At 45.0% G+C, this 19,687-nt stretch overlaps 1 protein-coding gene across 1 annotated transcript in view; it reads right to left on the bottom strand.

The window, feature by feature from the left end:
• The window catches only part of LOC135552690 (immunoglobulin superfamily member 11-like), a 99,185-nt gene that overhangs the window by 12,722 nt on the left and 66,776 nt on the right, over positions 1 to 19,687 (bottom strand). Inside the window, exon 3 of the mRNA XM_064984460.1 lies at positions 5,981 to 6,144. Within this exon, the coding sequence (XP_064840532.1) occupies positions 5,981 to 6,144 (164 nt within the window). The remainder of the gene's footprint in view (positions 1 to 5,980; positions 6,145 to 19,687) is intronic.

Raw genomic sequence — 19,687 nt, 5'->3', positions numbered from 1 at the left:
GAAGCTGAAGAAATTTGGCTCGTCACCAAAAGCACACAAACCTCTACAGATGCACAATTGAGAGCATCCTGTCGGGCTGTATCACCACCTGGTACGGCAACTGCTCCGCCCACAACCGTAAGGCTCTCCAGAGGGTAGTGAGGTCTGCACAACGCATCACCGGCCGCAAACTACCTGCCCTCCAGGACACCGACACCACCCGATGTCACAGGAAGGCCATAAAGATCATCAAGGACAACAACCACCCGAGCCACTGCCTGTTCACCCCGCTATCATCCAGAAGGCGAGGTCAGTACAGGTGCATCAAAGCAGGGACCGAGAGACTGAAAAACAGCTTCTATCTCAAGCCCATCAGAATGTTAAACAGCCAACATTGAGTGGCTACTGCCAACACACTGACTCAACTCCAGCCACTTTAATAATGGGAATTGATGGAAAAATATATCACTAGCCACTTTAAACAATGCTACTTAATATAATGTTTACATGCCCTACATTACTCATCTCATATGTATATGTATATACTGTACCCTATATCATCTACTGCATCTTTATGTAATACATGTATCACTAGCCACTTTAAACTATGCCACTTTGTTCACATACCCTACATTACTCATCTCATATGTATATACTGTACTCGATACCATCTACTGCATCTTGCCTATGCCGTTCTGTACCGTCACTCATTCATATATCTTTATGTACATATTCTTTATCCCCTTACACTTGTGTGTATAAGGTAGTAGTTTTGGAATTGTTAGGTTAGATTACTCGTTGGTTATTACTGCATTGTCGGAACTAGAAGCACAAGCATTTCACTACACTCGCATTAACATCTGCTACCCATGTGTATGTGACAAATACATTTGATTTGATTTGAGTTAAGAACAAATTCTTATTTACAATGACGGCCTACACCGGCCAAACCTGGGCCAATTACTTTCCTCCTTATGGGACTCCCAATCCCGGGCAGTTGTGATGCAGCCTGGAGTGGAACCAGGGTGTCTGTAGTGACGCCTTTAGCACTGAGATGAAGTGCCTTAGACCGCTGCTCCACTCTGGAACTGAAGTAATGTATAAAGTTTTAAAAAGCCTTTCTCTGGTACACACTAGACATAAGTCAACAAGTAATGTTGAATTAAGTTCATTAAAATGTAATACTTCATCCCAGGGTTAAATAAAACCAAACAACTGAGAATTAACAGCCAGGCAAGTGAGTGGATGAGGATTCTGCACACTTAAAGACTGCAGGTGCAACAAACATTCACAAGAGGGCGACGTAGGGTTGCAGTATAAACTGAAGCATCATTTGACAGCTGAAAGGATGGAAGGTGGTCCAGCCGTGTACAACATGGTTGTTCTTGGATAATAATATACAGAATGATCATTTCGAAATGTGCTGAACTATACATGTATTTTACATTACAACAAGCATGAATTTAAGATCAACTTCCATGCACAGCTCAGTGGTCAACATACTGTTACAATGATACACAACAAGGAACTAAAACACCAAACTATGGTAACTATGGTAATAATATGAAGAAGTCTAACGCCATTGACATGATCAATTCATCAGCAATGCAATTTCTCTTCAAAAAAGTGATATAGAAGTACTATTGAAATGAGACCTCGTGTTGATTTGAGCTCTTCCGAGCTGCGTGTTTGTGAGTCGGGGATGTTCAAAAGCTTTTTGTTGCTTTGAACTCTGATAGAAGCAGCCATTTGTGCGCACCTTCTAAATAAATAAAAAACACCTAACCCTTCAGCCAGGCACACAAAAGCATGCCGGGGAATCAGGGAGGCTATTCAGCGTTGTTTGAAAGAAACCCCATTGAACTGTTCTGTTCAAAGGATCCAGGGAGCCACAGAACCGTCTCAGTAGGGCTGATGTTCTCCCCTCTCCCTTCCTCCCTCCATCTCTCCCTCCACACTGCTGCTTTACTGCATGTAAATTGCGGAGCCGCAATTTCCTGAGCGCTGTACACTTTGTCCTCTTATGTGCAGATGAATAGGCAGCCCTTCAGCTGTGATGAGACCCAAACGCACCCGCAACCACAGCAGCCACTCTGTATTTATGTGTGTGTGTGCGTGCGTGAGATCACCCTTCACTCTCGTGTGACCTCCTTGGTGACCTAACGCGTAGCCGGGAAAAGAGGTCATGGACAGTGTGCAGATGGCGATGATCCCGAGTAAGAACTGGCCTGGCCCCAAAGACCATGTCCACCGCCATATCCCTCTGCCTTCCCATCCCGTCAAACAGCCTGTAAACCACTGAACAACCCCACTCCCAACACTCATCAGACACGACATAGGTTGTATTTATTAAGGCACAACATAAAGCAAAACATTGCAAAAAGTTTTAAAAAAGCATTTCTTATTGGGCAAGTTCAGATAGTTTCGGACCGTTGTTTTTCCGTTTCATGCCTAGTGAAGAGGACCCTGGTCTGGATCATCTCCTATACTTCCTGTAACACCTAGCATCAGGATACAGCCGTGTTTTATTTATGGAGTCAAGAAGAATGGACAGATTCATTTCCAAGGCTCTTACATACCAGGCCTCGCCATCTGCACGCGTCCTGCCTTAAAAAGTGTCAATCAGCAGTTGAAAGAACAACAACGCGTTCTCCCCACCACCGTTTGGTTAAAAAGCTGAGGGATGGGGTTGGAGAAATGTAACCACTCTGAAATTCATAGACAGAGCTATGGACGCAAGTACTGACCACCAATGCTATCAAATGTATAGCTTAAACCATATTTCGAGGCTATACTGGTTTTGTTTACATTTACTTTGTTTTCTAAACATTGGAATAAAACATTTAAAAAAATGCTTCTATTTTGGGTCCTGATGGGGTACGACAGTTAACTATGCTCATGAGGCATTAATAAGTGATATTCTTCAAGAATCAAATGAGTACATTTCAGTCCAACAATGCATGTAGCTACTGTAGTTTGCCCCTTTAATCTGAGGCTAAACACAGAGGATTAGAGACCGAGAGACTGAAAAACAGCTTCTATCTCAAGGCCATCAGACTGTTAAACAGCCACCACTAACATTGAGTGGCTGCTGCCAACACACTGACACTGACTCAACTCCAGCCACTTTAATAATGGGAATTGATGGGAAATGATGTAAATATATCACTAGCCACTTTAAACAATGCTACCTTATATAATGTTACTTACCCTACATTATTCATCTCATATGCATACGTATATACTGTACTCTATATCATCGACTGCATCCTTATGTAATACATGTATCACTAGCCACTTTAACTATGCCACTTTGTTTACATACTCATCTCATATGTATATACTGTACTCGATACCATCTACTGTATCTTGCCTATGCTGCTCTGTACCATCACTCATTCATATATCCTTATGTACATATTCTTTATCCCCTTACACTGTGTATAAGACAGTAGTTTAGGAATTGTTAGTTAGATTACTTGTTGGTTATTACTGCATTGTCGGAACTAGAAGCACAAGCATTTCGCTACACTCGCATTAACATCTGCTAACCATGTGTATGTGACAAATAAAATTTGATTTGATTTGATTTTAAACAAACAGAAGAATTAGAAGAGCTCTCTTTGTGAAGTGAGCAGAAGCATCGGATCGTCAGTCAGCCTAAAAGGTTGATGGTTTATGAGTGTTGAGTGTTTTGGGAAAACCACTGATGTTCTCACGTTTAATCTAGAGCCGGGTGAACTAAACTCTGTCAACATCTTATGTATATCTTATTCATAACCTCAGGGATGGTCTAAAAGATACCAAATACACAGAGCAGTCAGAGAGAGTCTGCACTGGTAAACAAGTATGCATAGGCCTATGCATGGTAAGTGAGTACCAGTTAGTGTGCATTGTGAAGGCTGCCTTTCATTCCACAGTCCCAACATAAGAATGTTGACGTCCAAAAGACTCCCGTGGTTCCTTTAGAAAGACAAATCCTATAAATGAATGTTAAATCATATCATTTTAATGTAATCTAAAGATCATGGAACGGAATACTGTGATCAAACTTAACACGTTTACAAAACGTAGGCCTTCAAATGGCCGTATGCTTTTCATTGTAGTTGGTTTTCTACAATGAATAATGTGTGTGTCACAAACATACATTTCTGAGATCATTTCAGAAATGATCTATGGTGTACGGCTTCAACCATAACCATTCACGACAGCCATTTCCTACAGTGAGCTCGTGCTGTCGCAACACCGGCAGCGGTGCACACTCAAACCACAGTGAACTTTTCAGACAGCCCACCAGAGACCATGAAGAAGCAGTACTGGCACGCTTGTGATAGAGGTTTCTCCATGTTACAAACGTTTACTGAACTCTTGCACAGGCACAAAATGCTGGTATGGATTACGGCAATACCTTATATCACTGGTACTATTCCAATATAACTCTTAGGGAACAACTTCTGTAACTAACCTTTAATAAGCATAGCAACTGCAGACAATGACACAGTTCTTACCGATGTTAAGAAAATACAAAAAAGTTAGAGTTAAGAGGAAAGCATATTAGGTCATAATTGTATGTATTTACTAGCTTGTTACCGGGTAAATATTCTACTGGTATTGACTCAAAACATACTGTATCTATTGCAGCGTGTGGCCAATTTCACATGCTTGTGCTACACGCAAACTACTTCACCCAAGTTGATGAGTGTAGGTGTCTTCAATACTTTACTGTACCTATACTGTGGCTCTGATGAGGTGTTGTCGTGCTAGCCTAGAGCTGACTGTGTCTTCTTCCTGTTGTAGTGGTGCCTGAAAGCCTGAGGTGGCGCACGCACACACACACACACACACACACACACACACAGCACATCTGTACTCCGCTGAGACTACGTCACCAAATGAATGTGGTGGAATAATTCCTTCCTGCTAGAATCATCCAGACACTGTTTCCCGAGCCTCGTCGTTTACACCAAAAGGGTGCTCAGACAGGCGTGAAGGAGGTTAAGACAGCCGATGGCTCTACGTTAGCAAATCACTCTCCATCTGTGCGTTTGACTGTGTCAAAACAGCCTCTGTGTACATACCTGTGCAGTGCAACCTTGTGTGTAGGTGTGGTGTGTGAGCGTGGTGCGTGTGTGTGCACATTTGGATAAGATTGGATATTTTTCAGTTGCATGCACCTCTATGTATGAGTGTGGTTACTGTGTGTGTGTGTCATGTAAGTGTGTTTATTACTTCTCATTGTATGCATGTGTGTGCGTGTGCGTGTGTGTATTCACGCATATGTGTGCTCGTCTGCCTGATTGTGTGTGTATGCCTGTGTGTGTGTGTGTGGTGTGAACAGCTGCTCCAGGTTAATTAGTGCAGAAGATTATTACGTTATGTGGATGAGGTTAAACGTGTTGGAGGCAGGTGAGGTTGTGACGCCTGCAGCTGCAGATGAGAGGAGATCAGACCGAATCAAAGGGCCAGGAGAAACCTGAGAGCTTTGTTTCATGGCCTTACAACACAACAGCAACCGTCTTTGGGCATACAGGAGCAGCCGCTTACCTCTGGTTCTGGCACGGCTATAGATAAAGTCTGCACGTGCTCCATGTTCACACGTATTAGCCTGGTGGGCCAGGCCTGTGTTGTATGTGCCGTATGCCGCGCTGAAAACACTACAATACCCAGGGGACCTGGCACCGATGCGTGCGGTGTGATTATGGTCCGAGTGCGACTGATGTGGGTCACATGGGAATACAGTACAGTATATTCACAAATCCTCATTGAGTTGACCAGTCTGGTTGGTCAATAAAGTTGTGTTGAGAGATTTTGTTGGTTAGGGAGAGGGCGTAGGTGTATTGAACTGTGGAGAGGGATGTGATGGTGGTGTATGGGCCGGCAACCTTGCCTGAGACCTTTAGACTTTCAACAGCTAATGCCTAGGCTTTAGCTCAGAGGGTTGACACGGTTTTGAGGCACACAGACTACACAGATCATATACACATGTTTAGAGGAGGGTTACCTGTTCGGGCTGATTGGCATTGGACAGCGGGATGACCATCCAGATAATGTTGAGGTTGTTGAGGGCAGCGCTGGTAGAGAAGGAGCAGGGCAAGATGGCCGCCTGGCCGCGGGCTACCTGGATGCTGCTCTGGGTCACTGTGACATCCAACGCCCTCACGCTCACTACAGAGAAAAACATACAGAGAGATTTAGTGGGTGGATAGAAACATTTCCCGTAAATTTCCCGTAAACATTTACTGTGGATAGAGACATTCTCTGTATCTGAAATATTTAACAGAAAGCCGTACTCGGAAGCATTTAAATGCTTTTGATATAGCCTAAAAGTAAGGTTAACTCATTTAGACTAAATGATCACTGAAATCCCTGCTCCCTTATTGGTGAATCGTGGGCAGAAAGTCGGGCTGCATGATATTCTCCACTCTCCCTTCAAGAAATTGTTTCTCAAATCTCCTATTGTTGAAGAGTAGAGTTCCAGCATACTGTACCTCTAAATGGATATGCAGTATATTTCAAACCAAAAGGTCACGTTTAATCTAATGGTACAAATTCATACCCAACCCCATCTCAACATTTCCATCTGCACAGCAAAATAAACACAAAGTAATATCGAAGCTACTCTTTTGAACTGTTCTCCGCAGCTAAACATACTAATTTGAAATATCACATTAAAATATTTACTAACTAAATACATACAAGAAAAGCAAGAATACTAATGACTACATCATGTGTACTGTTCCCATCCCTCTATAAGCCAACAAAGCGTCAATACAGGACTAAGATTGAATCGTACTACACCAGCTCCGATGCAGATGTGGCAGGGCTTGCAAATTATTACGGACTACAAAGGGAAGCACAGCCACGAGCTGCCCAGTCATACGAGCCTACCAGACAAGCTAAACAACTTCTATGCTTGCTTCGAGGCAAGCAACACTGAAGCATGCATGAGAGCATCAGCTGTTCCGGACAACTGTGTGATCACGCTCTCCGTAGCCAGGCTTGTAAGTAAGCATTTCACTGTAAGGTCTACAGCTATTATATTCGGCGCATGTGACAAATAACACTTGATTTCATTTCATTTGATGTGAGTAAGACCTTTACACAGGTCAACATTCACAAGGCGGATTACCAGGACGTGTACTCAGAGCATGCGCTGACCAACTGGCAAGTGTCTTCATTGACAATTTCAACCTGTCCCTGACCGAGTCTGTAATACCAACATATTTCAAGCAGACCACTATAGTCCCTGGGTCCAAGAACACCAAGGTAATCTGCCTAAATGATTACCAACCCGTAGCACTCACGTCTGTAGCAATGAAGGGATTTGAAAGGCTGGTCATGGCTCACATCAACACCATTATCCCAGAAACCTTAGAACCACTCCAATTTGCATACCGCCCCAACAGATCCACAGATGATAAAAACTCTATTGCACTCCACAATGCCCTTCCAACCTGGACAAAAGGAACACCTATGTGAGAATGCTATTCATTGACTATAGCTCAGCATTCAACACCATAGTGCCCTCAAAGCTCATCCAAGCTAAGGACCCTGGGACTATACACCTCCCTCTGCAACTGGATCCTGGATCTTCTGACGGGCCGCCCCCAGGTGGTAAGGGTAGGTAACAACACATCTGCCATGCTGATCCTCAACACAGGGACCCCTCAAGGGGGCGTGCTCAGTCCCCTCCTGTACTCCCTGTTCACCCATGACTGCATGGCCAAGCATGACTCCAATAGGCCTGATCACTGACAATGATGAGACAGCCTATAGGGAGGAGGTCAGAGACCTGTCAATGTGGTGCCAGGATAACCTCCCCCTCAACATGATCAAGACAAAAGAGATGATTGTGGACTACAGAAAAAGGAGGACCGAGCACACACCCATTCTCATTGAAGGGGCTGTAGTGGAGCAGGATGAGAGCTTCAAGTTCCTTGGTGTCCACATCACCAACAAACTATCATGGTCCAAACACACCAAGACAAAGCCTATTCCCCCTCAGGAGACTGAAAAGATATGGCATGGGTCCACAGATCCTCAAAAGCTGCACCATTGAGAGCATGCTGACTGCTTGCATCACCAACTGGGATGGCAACTGCTCGGCCTCCGACCGCAGGGCACTACAGGGGGTAGTGCGTATGTCCCAGTACATCACTGGGGCCAAGCTTCCTGCCATCCAGGACCCCTATACCAGGCGGTGTCAGAGGAAGGCCCCAAAAAATTGCCAAAGACTCAAGCCACCTTAGTCATAGACTGTTCTCTCTGCTACCGCACGGCAAGCGGTACAGGAGTGCCAAGTCTAGGTCCAAAATGCTTCTTAACAGCTTCTACCCCCAAGCCATTAGACTGAACAGCTAATCAAATGGCTACCCGGACTATTTGCATTGTCTCCACCCCACCCCCCATTTTACACTGCTGCTACTCTCTGTTTATTATCCTGCATAGTCACTTTACTGCTACCTACATGTACATATTACCTCAATTACCTCAACTAACGAGTGCCCAACGCACATTGACTCTGTACGGGTTCCCCCTGTATATAGCCTCGCTACTGTTATTTTATTGTTGCTCCTTAATTATTTGTAATTTTTCAATTTTTTTTTAATTTACTTTTTAAAATACTTTAACAATTTTTTCGGGATTGTAATTAAGCATTTTACTGTAACGTCAACACCTGTTGTTTTCGGCGCATGTGACAAATACAATTTGATCTTTCTATCTATACTAACAGTAGGATTGGTTTGGAAGAATATGTCTAATATTGATAAGGTGCTATTATCATCCCAAATGAACCAACCGGTATCCTGTTGAGATGTCATGAAATAGATAGATGGGGGGAAAGGATGTACAACAACCTATTTCTGGAGCCACTAAACATATTAAAGCCTCAATTGGGTTACACCCTACCGTAAAATGCATCCATCTATGTTCAAGGCCCAGTGGGAGTAATTGTATCTGAACATAGTGAGGAACACAATGCCCATACATACTCAACTTAAAGAAATTGGGCATGTCCTGAGTCCTTGTCTGCCATAATGCAGGATGATGATGCTGACATAAACCAATGGTATAGGTAGGAGTATGCATGTAGCCAGCTGTCATGTTATTATCACTGACACATTGCTCGTTGCTCCTTCCTTGTCTGACTAAAACCACTTCCTACGCGTTGTTCCGCTGGCAAGCACACTTCAGCCCGCAGCCCAAGCTCCAGAAGGAGAGAAACAGAAGAATCTCAGTGAGCACATCTTGAGCGATAGCGTACCACACAGGCTAGCAACAGAGTTTTAAAGGCCCAGTGTAGTCAAAAGTGTTTTTCCTTGGTTTTGAATCATATTGTACATCTGCTGAAACTAACACTGTGAAAGTGTAAAACAATTATATCAGTGTTATTTCCTGATAGTTGTTGGTTGAAAATACAATCTACACAAGATGTTATTATCAGCAGGTTTTGCATGAGGGAGTTTTGCTTGCCTGGTGCCAACACCAGGCGGTATAGGTTTGAATAGACCAATAACAAAGAGAGTTCCAAACCTCTTCACCAATAATAACTCCTGTTCAGTTTTCCCCTCCCCACTCAGACCAGTCCCAGACAGTCCTAATGAAATTATTGCTCAACAAAAATTTTTTTGATAAAAAGCTATTTTTGTTTGTTTTTGACCATTTGAATGGAAAACTATTACAGTAAGGTACTAAATTGTTACCCAGAAATTATTTGATATCTAGATAAAAACATCTGCATTGGGCCTTTAAACCCAATGGGTGTGTAATGAAACACTTCTCTGTGATGATATAAGCTATATTAAGATGTTGTGGCTACTGCCACTCAATTGCTCTCAAGCTTTGCTTCTACTTTACAATGTGGTTGTCAGGCTATTGGAGACTTTTTCGAAGCCATGGAGGTCCATTCCAATGGAACAACTCAAACCTCTGAACCCAAACAACCAAATCTGGATTCTAGTAGAATTTGTTTTCTTTCAAATACTTTAGCTGCACTTAGTGAGCTAGTCTGGTGCAAAGGAGCCAACAACATTGTCCCAAAAGTACAAAGCCCATCCATCTTGCACTCCAGGCAGCCTCAATCAAATGCTCAAAGTATTTTGACGATTTCAAATAATATCTGAACCCAGGTCTGTTCTGAACCCAAGCGAAATGATGTACATACTTTTTTAAATACTTTCTCAACTCTATATCGTAGCTATAGCAGTGCAAAGAAAGGAAGCCAGTCGCGCGAGAAGAAAAAGGCCCTTGAGGCAAAATGGAAGGCACAAACGCTTATCTCCCCAAACTCCTCCAAGGCTGCAGCTTTCTGCCCTGAACAGCTGGAGTCTCCTTTTCCAAACATGATGGATTATGGGGCAAGTGCTCAAGAGCCTAAGCCCTTGTGACTGCAGAATGCACCATACTCAAATCTTACTGCCTGGAGTGATGTATACACATGGCCTGACCATCCCTTGGGGACAGACAATGCATTGGGGAAATTGAGTGATATGAGTCGCTAGATCGCCATTATCTCTCGCCAAAGGAAGGCAAAGTGATCGGCTGACATGCCTGATAGTGTTGCAGTGCTTAACCTGTTTGTGGAAAAGTGAAAATGGTCATATCCAGGACTGTAAAATGGTACACCAGAACTTTTGAGTACTTAATGGTGGATAATGGACTACTAAAAGTACTTAGTGGTGTGTCTTAAAATGGAATGGGCTGATGAGTCAGAACAGCCCCAGCATACCAGCCAGAATCCACCCCCACACCCATTCCCCCGCCATCCTGAGATAAGAGACCATCCTTAGATAAGGAGAAATGGAAAGTACCACCTGAAAAAAAAATTAGAATTTTATGGTTTGGGAATGGATCCTGTGGGCCCATTTTATTAAGCCCTCATAAAGGTCACCAGAATGTGAAAATGTACGTGAATGTTTGTTTCAAAAACTACATGAATAATCAGTTGACCACTTCACATGTTTTTGTTTATTTATGCGTCTCTTTTCTGTGAGAGAGAGCTGCACCAGACCTACTGTTTCCACGTCATTTCAACCCAGAAATCCTATGTGATGACATTGAATCAATGTGGAAAACTGATTGGATCTGCAAAAAGTCATCGTCGTAACTTTGAACCTAAATCGATTGACATGGTAACGTTTGTTGTTGATTTCACTTTGAATTCACGTTAGTTGATGTCAGTGCCCAGTGGGGAAGCTCCGAAAGGCTCGTAAACAAATGCCCATGCATAAATAAAAATGTCCATAGAAAGAGTAAGGGAACCGTCCTTTTATGAAAAAGCATCGGTGTACATGTTCAATTGCTCAACCGAGTCTCGTAGTTTGGAGTTGAACACCTCACGCTTGAGTCCTGAGGACTTTACATCGACGTGCTCCCCCTCTCTCGGCTTGTGTAGGACAGTGTGTAAGGCTAATGAGCTAAATGTCACACCCATTTTGTTTACCCCACTCATCCCATGACTTTTTAATAGACATCCTGTCTTCCATTCCACCGCTGAAGCCCCCGGAGCCAGCCTGGAAGGATGTGGAGTACACCACTACTACCGCTAACTGGGCTTTACTATGCACTACCCCTCTTCTCTGGAGGCCGACTCTACTGTACTGTATATATGTTCATTCAGTGACAGTGGGAGGGAGGCTGTGTTTGGGTTCCTAGGGAACTCTAATGGAAAGAGGCACCTTAGGCAGTCCTAAAAGAGCCTGCAGCGAGCAGCGAGCTTAAGACAGCCTTCTCCTTTCATCCAGGAGCCAAGTGTTAAAAGTTCCTGTTTATTAATGCATGGGAACCATACCACTGAGATATCTCTCTCACACACACACACACACACACACACACACACACACACACACACACACACACACACACACACACACACACACACACACACACACACACACACACACACACACACACACACACACCCACACACACACACAGTGGTTAAATTATGTGAGAATGTCCTCCTAGGATCACAAATCCACAAGGAGTCATTGGATCAGAGTTGATTAAGACATGACAACAGGCTTCTATTGTGTACCAGTGCCATTGATGCCAAAAGGAAGCCTGCCATGCTACACATGAGCATAGGGGGGTTGAATTGAAAACATGTCATTTTCTCTCTCTCGGTGTGCAGCTCTCCATGCCATCACAGTAGCACCTCTGTCTGGGCAAGCCGGCCTCACTCTAAATTCCTCTACTCCCAGCCGGCTCATTTGCATCACAGGCCCATGCTTTTATTCATGGCTTTCTTTTATTCATGTCGCTACTTTCATTTCTGTTTCAAACAGATGCCCTGATGCTCTGATCTACTGCTGCTGGGCTGGCTGGCGTACACTGCTGCTGTAACATCACTGGGTGGCCTGAGGCTAAAACAAACACTCTGCACTCGAGGATGGAGGAAAGATCTGACCTCATCACACAGCTGGGAAACATAGTCCCTTTTTGATTAATTCATGAAACACAGTCCCTTTTGGGATTTCTTTACCAGCATGGCAAAAAAATGAGTGCTATTCTAATTCCCCTGAAAGGAAGGAGAGATGTGCATAAGTGTATGTGAATGGCAGCACGTTGCTTGTCAAATGATATCTCAAAGTACTGTGCAGAAACCCAGCCTAAAACCCCAAACAGCAAGCAATGCAGGTGTAGAAGCTTGTGTAGGGTACATCCCTGCCTTCTCAATACTTTCTCACATATACACCAACTCTGAATTCATACACACTCCCAGTGGCCTTGCCATGACTGTTGAACCTCTGGACAGCAACAGAACGACAGGAACCAGACCAAAGCATTCCTAAAGACAAAAAAGTCAGTATGAGACAGAAATATGGAGCCACACACAAACAGAGGGTTATTTGTCCCTGGCATTGTTGGGGCCCAGGGGCTTCACAGCGTGGTGCTTTCACACAGAGGGCCTGTGCTCTGTGAGAGCCCCACAAGGCCCTACCATGTGAAACTCAGGTGGTAGCTGGGCCCAGCTGCTTCTTGGCAACTTACAAAATGACTCCGCTCAAAGCATTGCAGAGAGGGGCAAAAAGAACAAGAGTTCTCTGAAATGGCACTCTTCTAACAAGCAACACTAGTTTGCTTTGTCTCTGCTTTAGCTGTCGTCTTTCAAACCTTTGCACTGGCCCTTTTTCTGGCTAACCTTTAAGATGTCCTCTATATATAGGAACTTCTCCAGGAATGGAATATAACTACTTTTGAAACCTGTTGATTCCTCATCATAGAATCCCTCCACAGTAAAGTGGCGTACATGTTCGACTTGAAAAACAGTGTTCTGGAAGCTGTTTTGAGGCTGTTTCTGAGGAACATGCAGCTCCTTGCCTGATGTGGAGAACAGAACAGTGTCGGGGTGAGACTCAAGCCTCTGAAGCCACCTGAGGGACTACATTACAATTCATATTCATATTTTAACAAGGTGTCCCCATAGCTTCTGCACACAACCTCGGCTGGTTTGGAGCAAAATAGCTTAGCCTAGCCTAGTGTCTTCAGTCTGCCCTGCAAAACATCAATGCTGATTGGCTGGGGAATTCAGCTGGTCACCGGATGATGTCAGCTGTCTGCCAGAACCTTTCACATGACTGTCCTGGCCTAATCCAGCTGCCCCTCTCTTCCCGCTGAGCCCAGCCCAATGAAAGAACCATAAACCCTCTCCACCCTCCCCCGCTCGGCCCTGGCCCGCGTGAACCCCAGCCACAGCCATCCCCCTTACCAGCCTACACACTGCCTGCCCTATCCTGCTCCATGCTGAAGCAGCCTGCTCAACATAGCTTAGGGTAATACTGCCCTACACTGCTACTGTAGACACTGTCACTGCCTCACATTACACTGCAGTACTACTACTACTACTAGTACTACTTCCACTACTACTAGTACTACTCCTACTCCTACTAGTACTACTCCTACTCAGCAGTAAGACCAAATGACCAACCAGTCCGCTCTACCTACACTGAAAGTAGCCTGCTCCACAGTAGCCCACACGCTAATACACACCACTGTGCTAGACTTCACAGGACTGAGAAGGCTATCTTCCCCAGTCTCCACACAGGTCAGAGAAAACAGGCAGTGGTGGTTGGTGAGAAAGTGCTGGTAGCCATGCACAGGATGGCACTGAAGCATCACTGCAGTTAAACGTAGCCTACTAGTGCAGGACTCGACCATGATGTCCCCTTTCACTGATATTATTGACAATCAGTGACAAGAGGGGCTTTTGTGAGCGATGTTGTTTATGTGTAAACACATGCCCGGGTGGAACGAGACAGAGCTCTCTCCAAACTGTACAGTCTCTCCCAGGGGACTACATCCAGCCATCCACTCTGTCCTGGTCTTTCTCATGCACTCCAGGAAGGTGAGACTGTGAACACAAGGGCCTTGCAGCGAGGGACAGTGAGTGACCAGCGACAGTGTGTGAGCAGAACGTTTAAGTAGGCCAGGGCCCCTCACGGCCGGATTAACCCCAGCTAGCTAGCGCTGGAAAAGAAGAAGGCTAAAGCTCCAGACAGATGGCTCGGTCACCCGCAGAAACAGCTTGGCCAGAGAGTGTCTGTGGCTTTACAGACACAGCAGTAGGCCAGAGAGTGTCTGTGGCTTTACAGACACAGCAGTAGGCCAGAGAGTGTCTGTGGCTTTACAGACAGAGAGTGTCTGTGGCTTTAGCACAGCAGTAGGCCAGAGAGTGTCTGTGGCTTTACAGACACAGCAGTAGGCCAGAGAGTGTCTGTGGCTTTACACACACAGCAGTAGGCCAGAGAGTGTCTGTGGCTTTACACACACAGCAGTAGGCCAGAGAGTGTCTGTGGCTTTACAGACACAGCAGTAGGCCAGAGAGTGTCTGTGGCTTTACAGACACAGCAGTAGGCCAGAGAGTGTCTGTGGCTTTACAGACACAGTAGGCCAGAGAGTGTCTGTGGCTTTACAGACACAGCAGTGTCTGTGGCTTTACAGACACAGTAGGCAGTGTCTGGAGGACACAGAGAGTGTCTGTGGCTTTACAGACACAGCAGTAGGCCAGAGAGTGTCTGTGGCTTTACAGACACAGCAGTAGGCCAGAGAGTGTCTGTGGCTTTACAGACACAGCAGTAGGCCAGAGAGTGTCTGTGGCTTTACAGACACAGCAGTAGGCCAGAGAGTGTCTGTGGCTTTACAGACACAGCAGTAGGCCAGTGCTACTTAGCACTACCGTTGACACTGGGAGCGAAGCTTGGACAGAGTACAGTCATAGCACAGCACAGTACAGCCATTGCCTTGCCTACGTTGCTTTTGTGCAGTAGTACAGTGTACAGATGTCAACACTCAAGGACCACCACATTTGTCACCAAGCTTCAGCCGCACCTACAGAAGGCAAACAGGGTAGAGTAGTACATACTGAGATACAGCTAATACATACAACATATAAAACAATAGGCCTGCGTACAACCACTGTATCAGAACAGTGAGGCAACCCAACAACAGAAAAACAAACGTGTTGGTGCCTTGAACACGCACAGCATTATCCTAGCAGCTAGCAGTGGCACGGCTTTTGCGTCATCTGTGACGTGACTAAAGTAGCTGTGTCTCCTCCTCCAATGGCTGGTCGGTATAGGGACTTCCCTATTCTTTGTACTGCTACAAAGACAGACAGACAGTATCCCTGCCAGGCCAACCACTCCAGGACTGGGGCTTCTGCCATTGGTAACTGATAGGGCCTCTCCTCCACACGGTCTGTCTGAAGGACAGTACAGGTAAGCCACTTCTCGTCTCTCGGCCTGGCATGCCCTCACACCACCTGCAGATAAGGGGCTATTCCTTCCTTGCTGCCTGACCTGCAGGTAAACCCTAACTCCCTTTCTGGCTGGCCTCCATACTGCCTGAAGATAATAGCCCTTCTTGTAAAAGACCTCTCGCCTCTCCCTCTCACTGCCTGCCGATAGAGAGCTCTGCCTGCCTGCCTGAGCTGGCACAGCACTGGCTGTCTGTCTGCAGGTGAGTTGATCCGTAGTGCTCTAGGTGTTAGAGCCAACAGACTTTGATCGGCGTCTTACATTAACTCTTCGATGAACTCAATCTCAACTCCTGCTTATTTTATGCGTTGTAACAGCACATTCATGGACTAGTCAAGCCTAGCATGCATGACAAAGTTGTTTCTCTTCACTTCCATGCCTGGTAAACTGCTAGTGATCTAGCTACTGGACACCTGAAACAATGGCATAAAATACATGAGTAAGACAAGAGGAAACTACTGTGTAAGTCAGGAGGAGTAGCTATCTGATCCCCACGCTCTGTCAAACAGGGGGGGGGGGGTGTATGTGATTGTCAGACAGAGCCTCTGAATGCACTGGATGTCAAAAGCAGGAAAGAGGGGGGTGGGGGGGAGAGAGAAAATGCCTGTAATGAAGGTTACAGCTTTTTATTATTTTGAGAGAAAAATAAATTGACTGAGTGACAGAGAAATTGGCTGAGAGAATGGAAAAGAGTCAGAGTGTACTTTACAGGACAAGATCAGAAGAGAGTGTCTATCAGAGGACTGAAAAGTGCACAGAGACTGTTGGTCAGACAAGGGCAACGCCACCAACCAAAGAATCTGACAATGGACATTACCATTTAACCCCAACGGTCATCACTATTCAACCCCAGAAAGGAAATCACCGGCCCTGTTCAGATATTATTACAATGCCTTCATTCATTCATTGAGGTAACAACCACTCATCTGACTTGACTGAACTAGTCAAAAGTAATTTGGTATTGTAGTAACCTCGCTCAATTAGGTCAGATCAGTGGTCATTTCAAGGTAGGTAGCAGGGAAAGCAGAAGGCTGACTGCATCTCTATCTGACTGCCATCTAGTCCTCTGATTAAATGTATAGAGTGCAAAGGTCATCAAATCAAATGAATTGGTCACATACAAGTATTTAACAGAAGTTATTGCGGGTGTAGTGAAATGCTTGTGTTCCTAGCTCCAACAGTGCAGTAGTATCTAACAATTCACAACAATACACACTAAAAGTACAGAATGGAATTAAGAAATATATAAATATTAGGACGATCAATGTCGGAGTGGCATTGACTAAATACAGTAGAATAGAATACAGTTTCTACATATGAGATTAGTAAAGCAGTATGTAAACATTATTAAAGTGACTAGTGTTCCATTATTAAAATGGCCAGTGATTCCATGTCTATGTATATAGGGCAGCCGCCACTAAAGTGCAGGGTTGAGTAGCAGGATGGTAGCCGGCTAGCGATGGCTATTTAAGATATAAGCTGTTTTTCAGTCTCTCGGTCCCAGCTTTGATGCACCTGTACAGGCCTCGCCTTCTGGATGATAGCGGGGTGAACAGGCCGTGGCTTGGGTGGTTGATGTCTTTTTGGCCTTCCAGTAGTTGTCCTGGAGGGCAGGCAGTGTGCCCCCGGTGATGCATTGGGCAGACCGTACCACCCTCTGGAGTGCCCTGCGCTTGCGGGTGGTGCAGTTGCAGTACCAGGCACTGATGGAGCCCGACAGGATGCTCTCAATTGAGCATCTGTAAAAGTTTCTGGAGGGTCTTAGGGGCCAATACCATTTTTTTCAGCCTCCTGAGGTTGAAGAGGCACTGTCGCACCTTCTTCACAACACTGTCTGTGTGGGTGGACCAATTCAGATTGTCAGTGATGTGTACGCCGAGGAACTTGAAACTTTCCACCTTCTTCACTGCGGTCCAGACGATGTTGATAGGGGGGTGCTCACTCTTTTGTTTCCTGAAGTCCACAATCAGCTCCTTTATTTTGTTGACGTTGAGGGAGAGGTTATTTTCCTGGCACCACTCTCCCAGGGCCCTCACCTCCTCCCTGTAGGCTGTCTCGTTATTGTTGGTAATCAGGCCTACTACTGTTGTGTCGGCTGCAAACTTGATGATTGAGTTGGAGGCGTGCGTGGCCAGAACAGGGAGTACAGGAGGGGGCTGAGCACGCACCCTTGTGGGGACCCTGTGTCGAGGATCAGCATAGTGGAGGTGTTGTTTCCTACCTTCACCACCTGGGGGCAGACCGTCAGGAAGTCCAGGACCTAGTTGCAATGAGTGGGGTTCAGACCCAGGGCCCCGAGCTTAATGATTAGCTTGAAGGGTACTACGGTGTTGAAGTCTGAGCCATAGTCAATGAACAGCAATCTGACGTATGTATTCTTCTTGTACAGATGGGATAGGGCAGTGTGCAGTGCGATGGCGATTGATCCTTAAACAGCTATGGGGTGAGAGTAATTTAGTTCAGTTAGCTATGCTTTCTTGGGTACAGGAACAATGATGGACATCTTGAAGCAAGTGGGGACAGCAGACTGGGATAGGGAGAGATTGAATATGTCCGTAAACACTCCAGCCTAATGGTCTGCGCATGCTCTGAGGACGCAGCTAGGGATGCCATCTGGGCCGGCAGCCTTGTGAGGGTTAACATGCTTTAATGTCTTACTCATGTCGGCCACGGAGAATGAGAGCCCACAGTCCTTGGGAGCGGGCCGCATCGGTGGCACTGTGTTATCCTCAAAGCGGGCAAAGAATGTGTTTAGCTTGTCTGGGAGTAAAACGTCGGAGACCGCGACTTTGCTGGTTTTCCCTTTGTAATCCATGGTTCTCTGTAGACCTTGCCACATACATCTTGTGTCTGAGCCGTTGCATTGCGACTCCACTTTGACTCTGTATTGATGTTTTGCCAGTTTTTTTGCCTTACGGAGGGAATAACTACACTGTTTATATTCAACCATATTCCCAGTCACCTTGTCGTAGTTAAATGGCGCAAATGCTGCCATCTATCCACGGTATCTGGTTTGGGTAGGTTTTAATTGTCACCATGGGAACAACATCCCTTATACACTTCCTGATGAACTCAGTCACCGGGTCCGTGTAAGCGTCAATGTTATTCTCAGAGGCTACCCGGAACACATCCCAGTCCGCGTGATCAAAACAATCTTGAAGCATGGATTCCGATTTGTCAGACCAGCGTTGAATAGACGTTAGCACGGGTACTTCCTGTTTGAGTTTCTGCCTATAGGAAGGGAGGCGCTAAATGGAGTTGGGATCTGATTTGCCGAAGGGAGGGCGGGGGAGAACCTTGTAGGCATTTTGAAAAGGCGAATAGCAGTGATTTAGTGTTTTCCCTAAGGGGGTACTACAGTCAATGTGTTGATAGAACTTTGATAGTGTTTTTCTCATGAGACCCTATGGACAACTGGTGCCATTGAATACAGAAATCCTGATGATAAATAACCATGCAATGCAATATTATTGTGTGGAGAGAAAAATATTGATTTCCTATAAAGCTATTTTAATCATGTAATTTAGATTGTGCTATGCTAGTTATGTGCTATTAGACAATGGATGTGATTCGGTTTGATCAGAAAATAAAATATGAAAATAAACTCCCAAAAATTGTATATGGGTGGGCAGTAGTTCTTACGAAATCCCAAAATGAATAATTAGATGTTCTAAATGAAGCATCAAGGTTCCAGGTTTATTTGCCTTATTCTGAACTTACTACAGCAGAAAGGAAGGAAACGAGCCCATAGTTACGTGAGTAATAAGCGTTTTCTTGGGTGTTAAACCAATCGGCAGTGCATATTATATAAAGTGCATTTGGAAAGTATTCAGACTCCTTGACTTTTTCCACATTTTGTTATGTTACAGCCTTATTCTAAAATGGATTACATATTTGTTTTCCATCACAATACCCATAATGACAAAGTGAAAACAAGTTTCTTTAATTTA

The sequence above is a fragment of the Oncorhynchus masou genome, chromosome 13 (assembly GCF_036934945.1).
Source record: "Oncorhynchus masou masou isolate Uvic2021 chromosome 13, UVic_Omas_1.1, whole genome shotgun sequence".
Taxonomy (NCBI): Eukaryota; Metazoa; Chordata; class Actinopteri; order Salmoniformes; family Salmonidae; genus Oncorhynchus; species Oncorhynchus masou.
The sequence above is the reverse complement of the archived record's forward strand: the minus strand, read 5'-3'. Positions and strand labels throughout refer to the sequence as shown.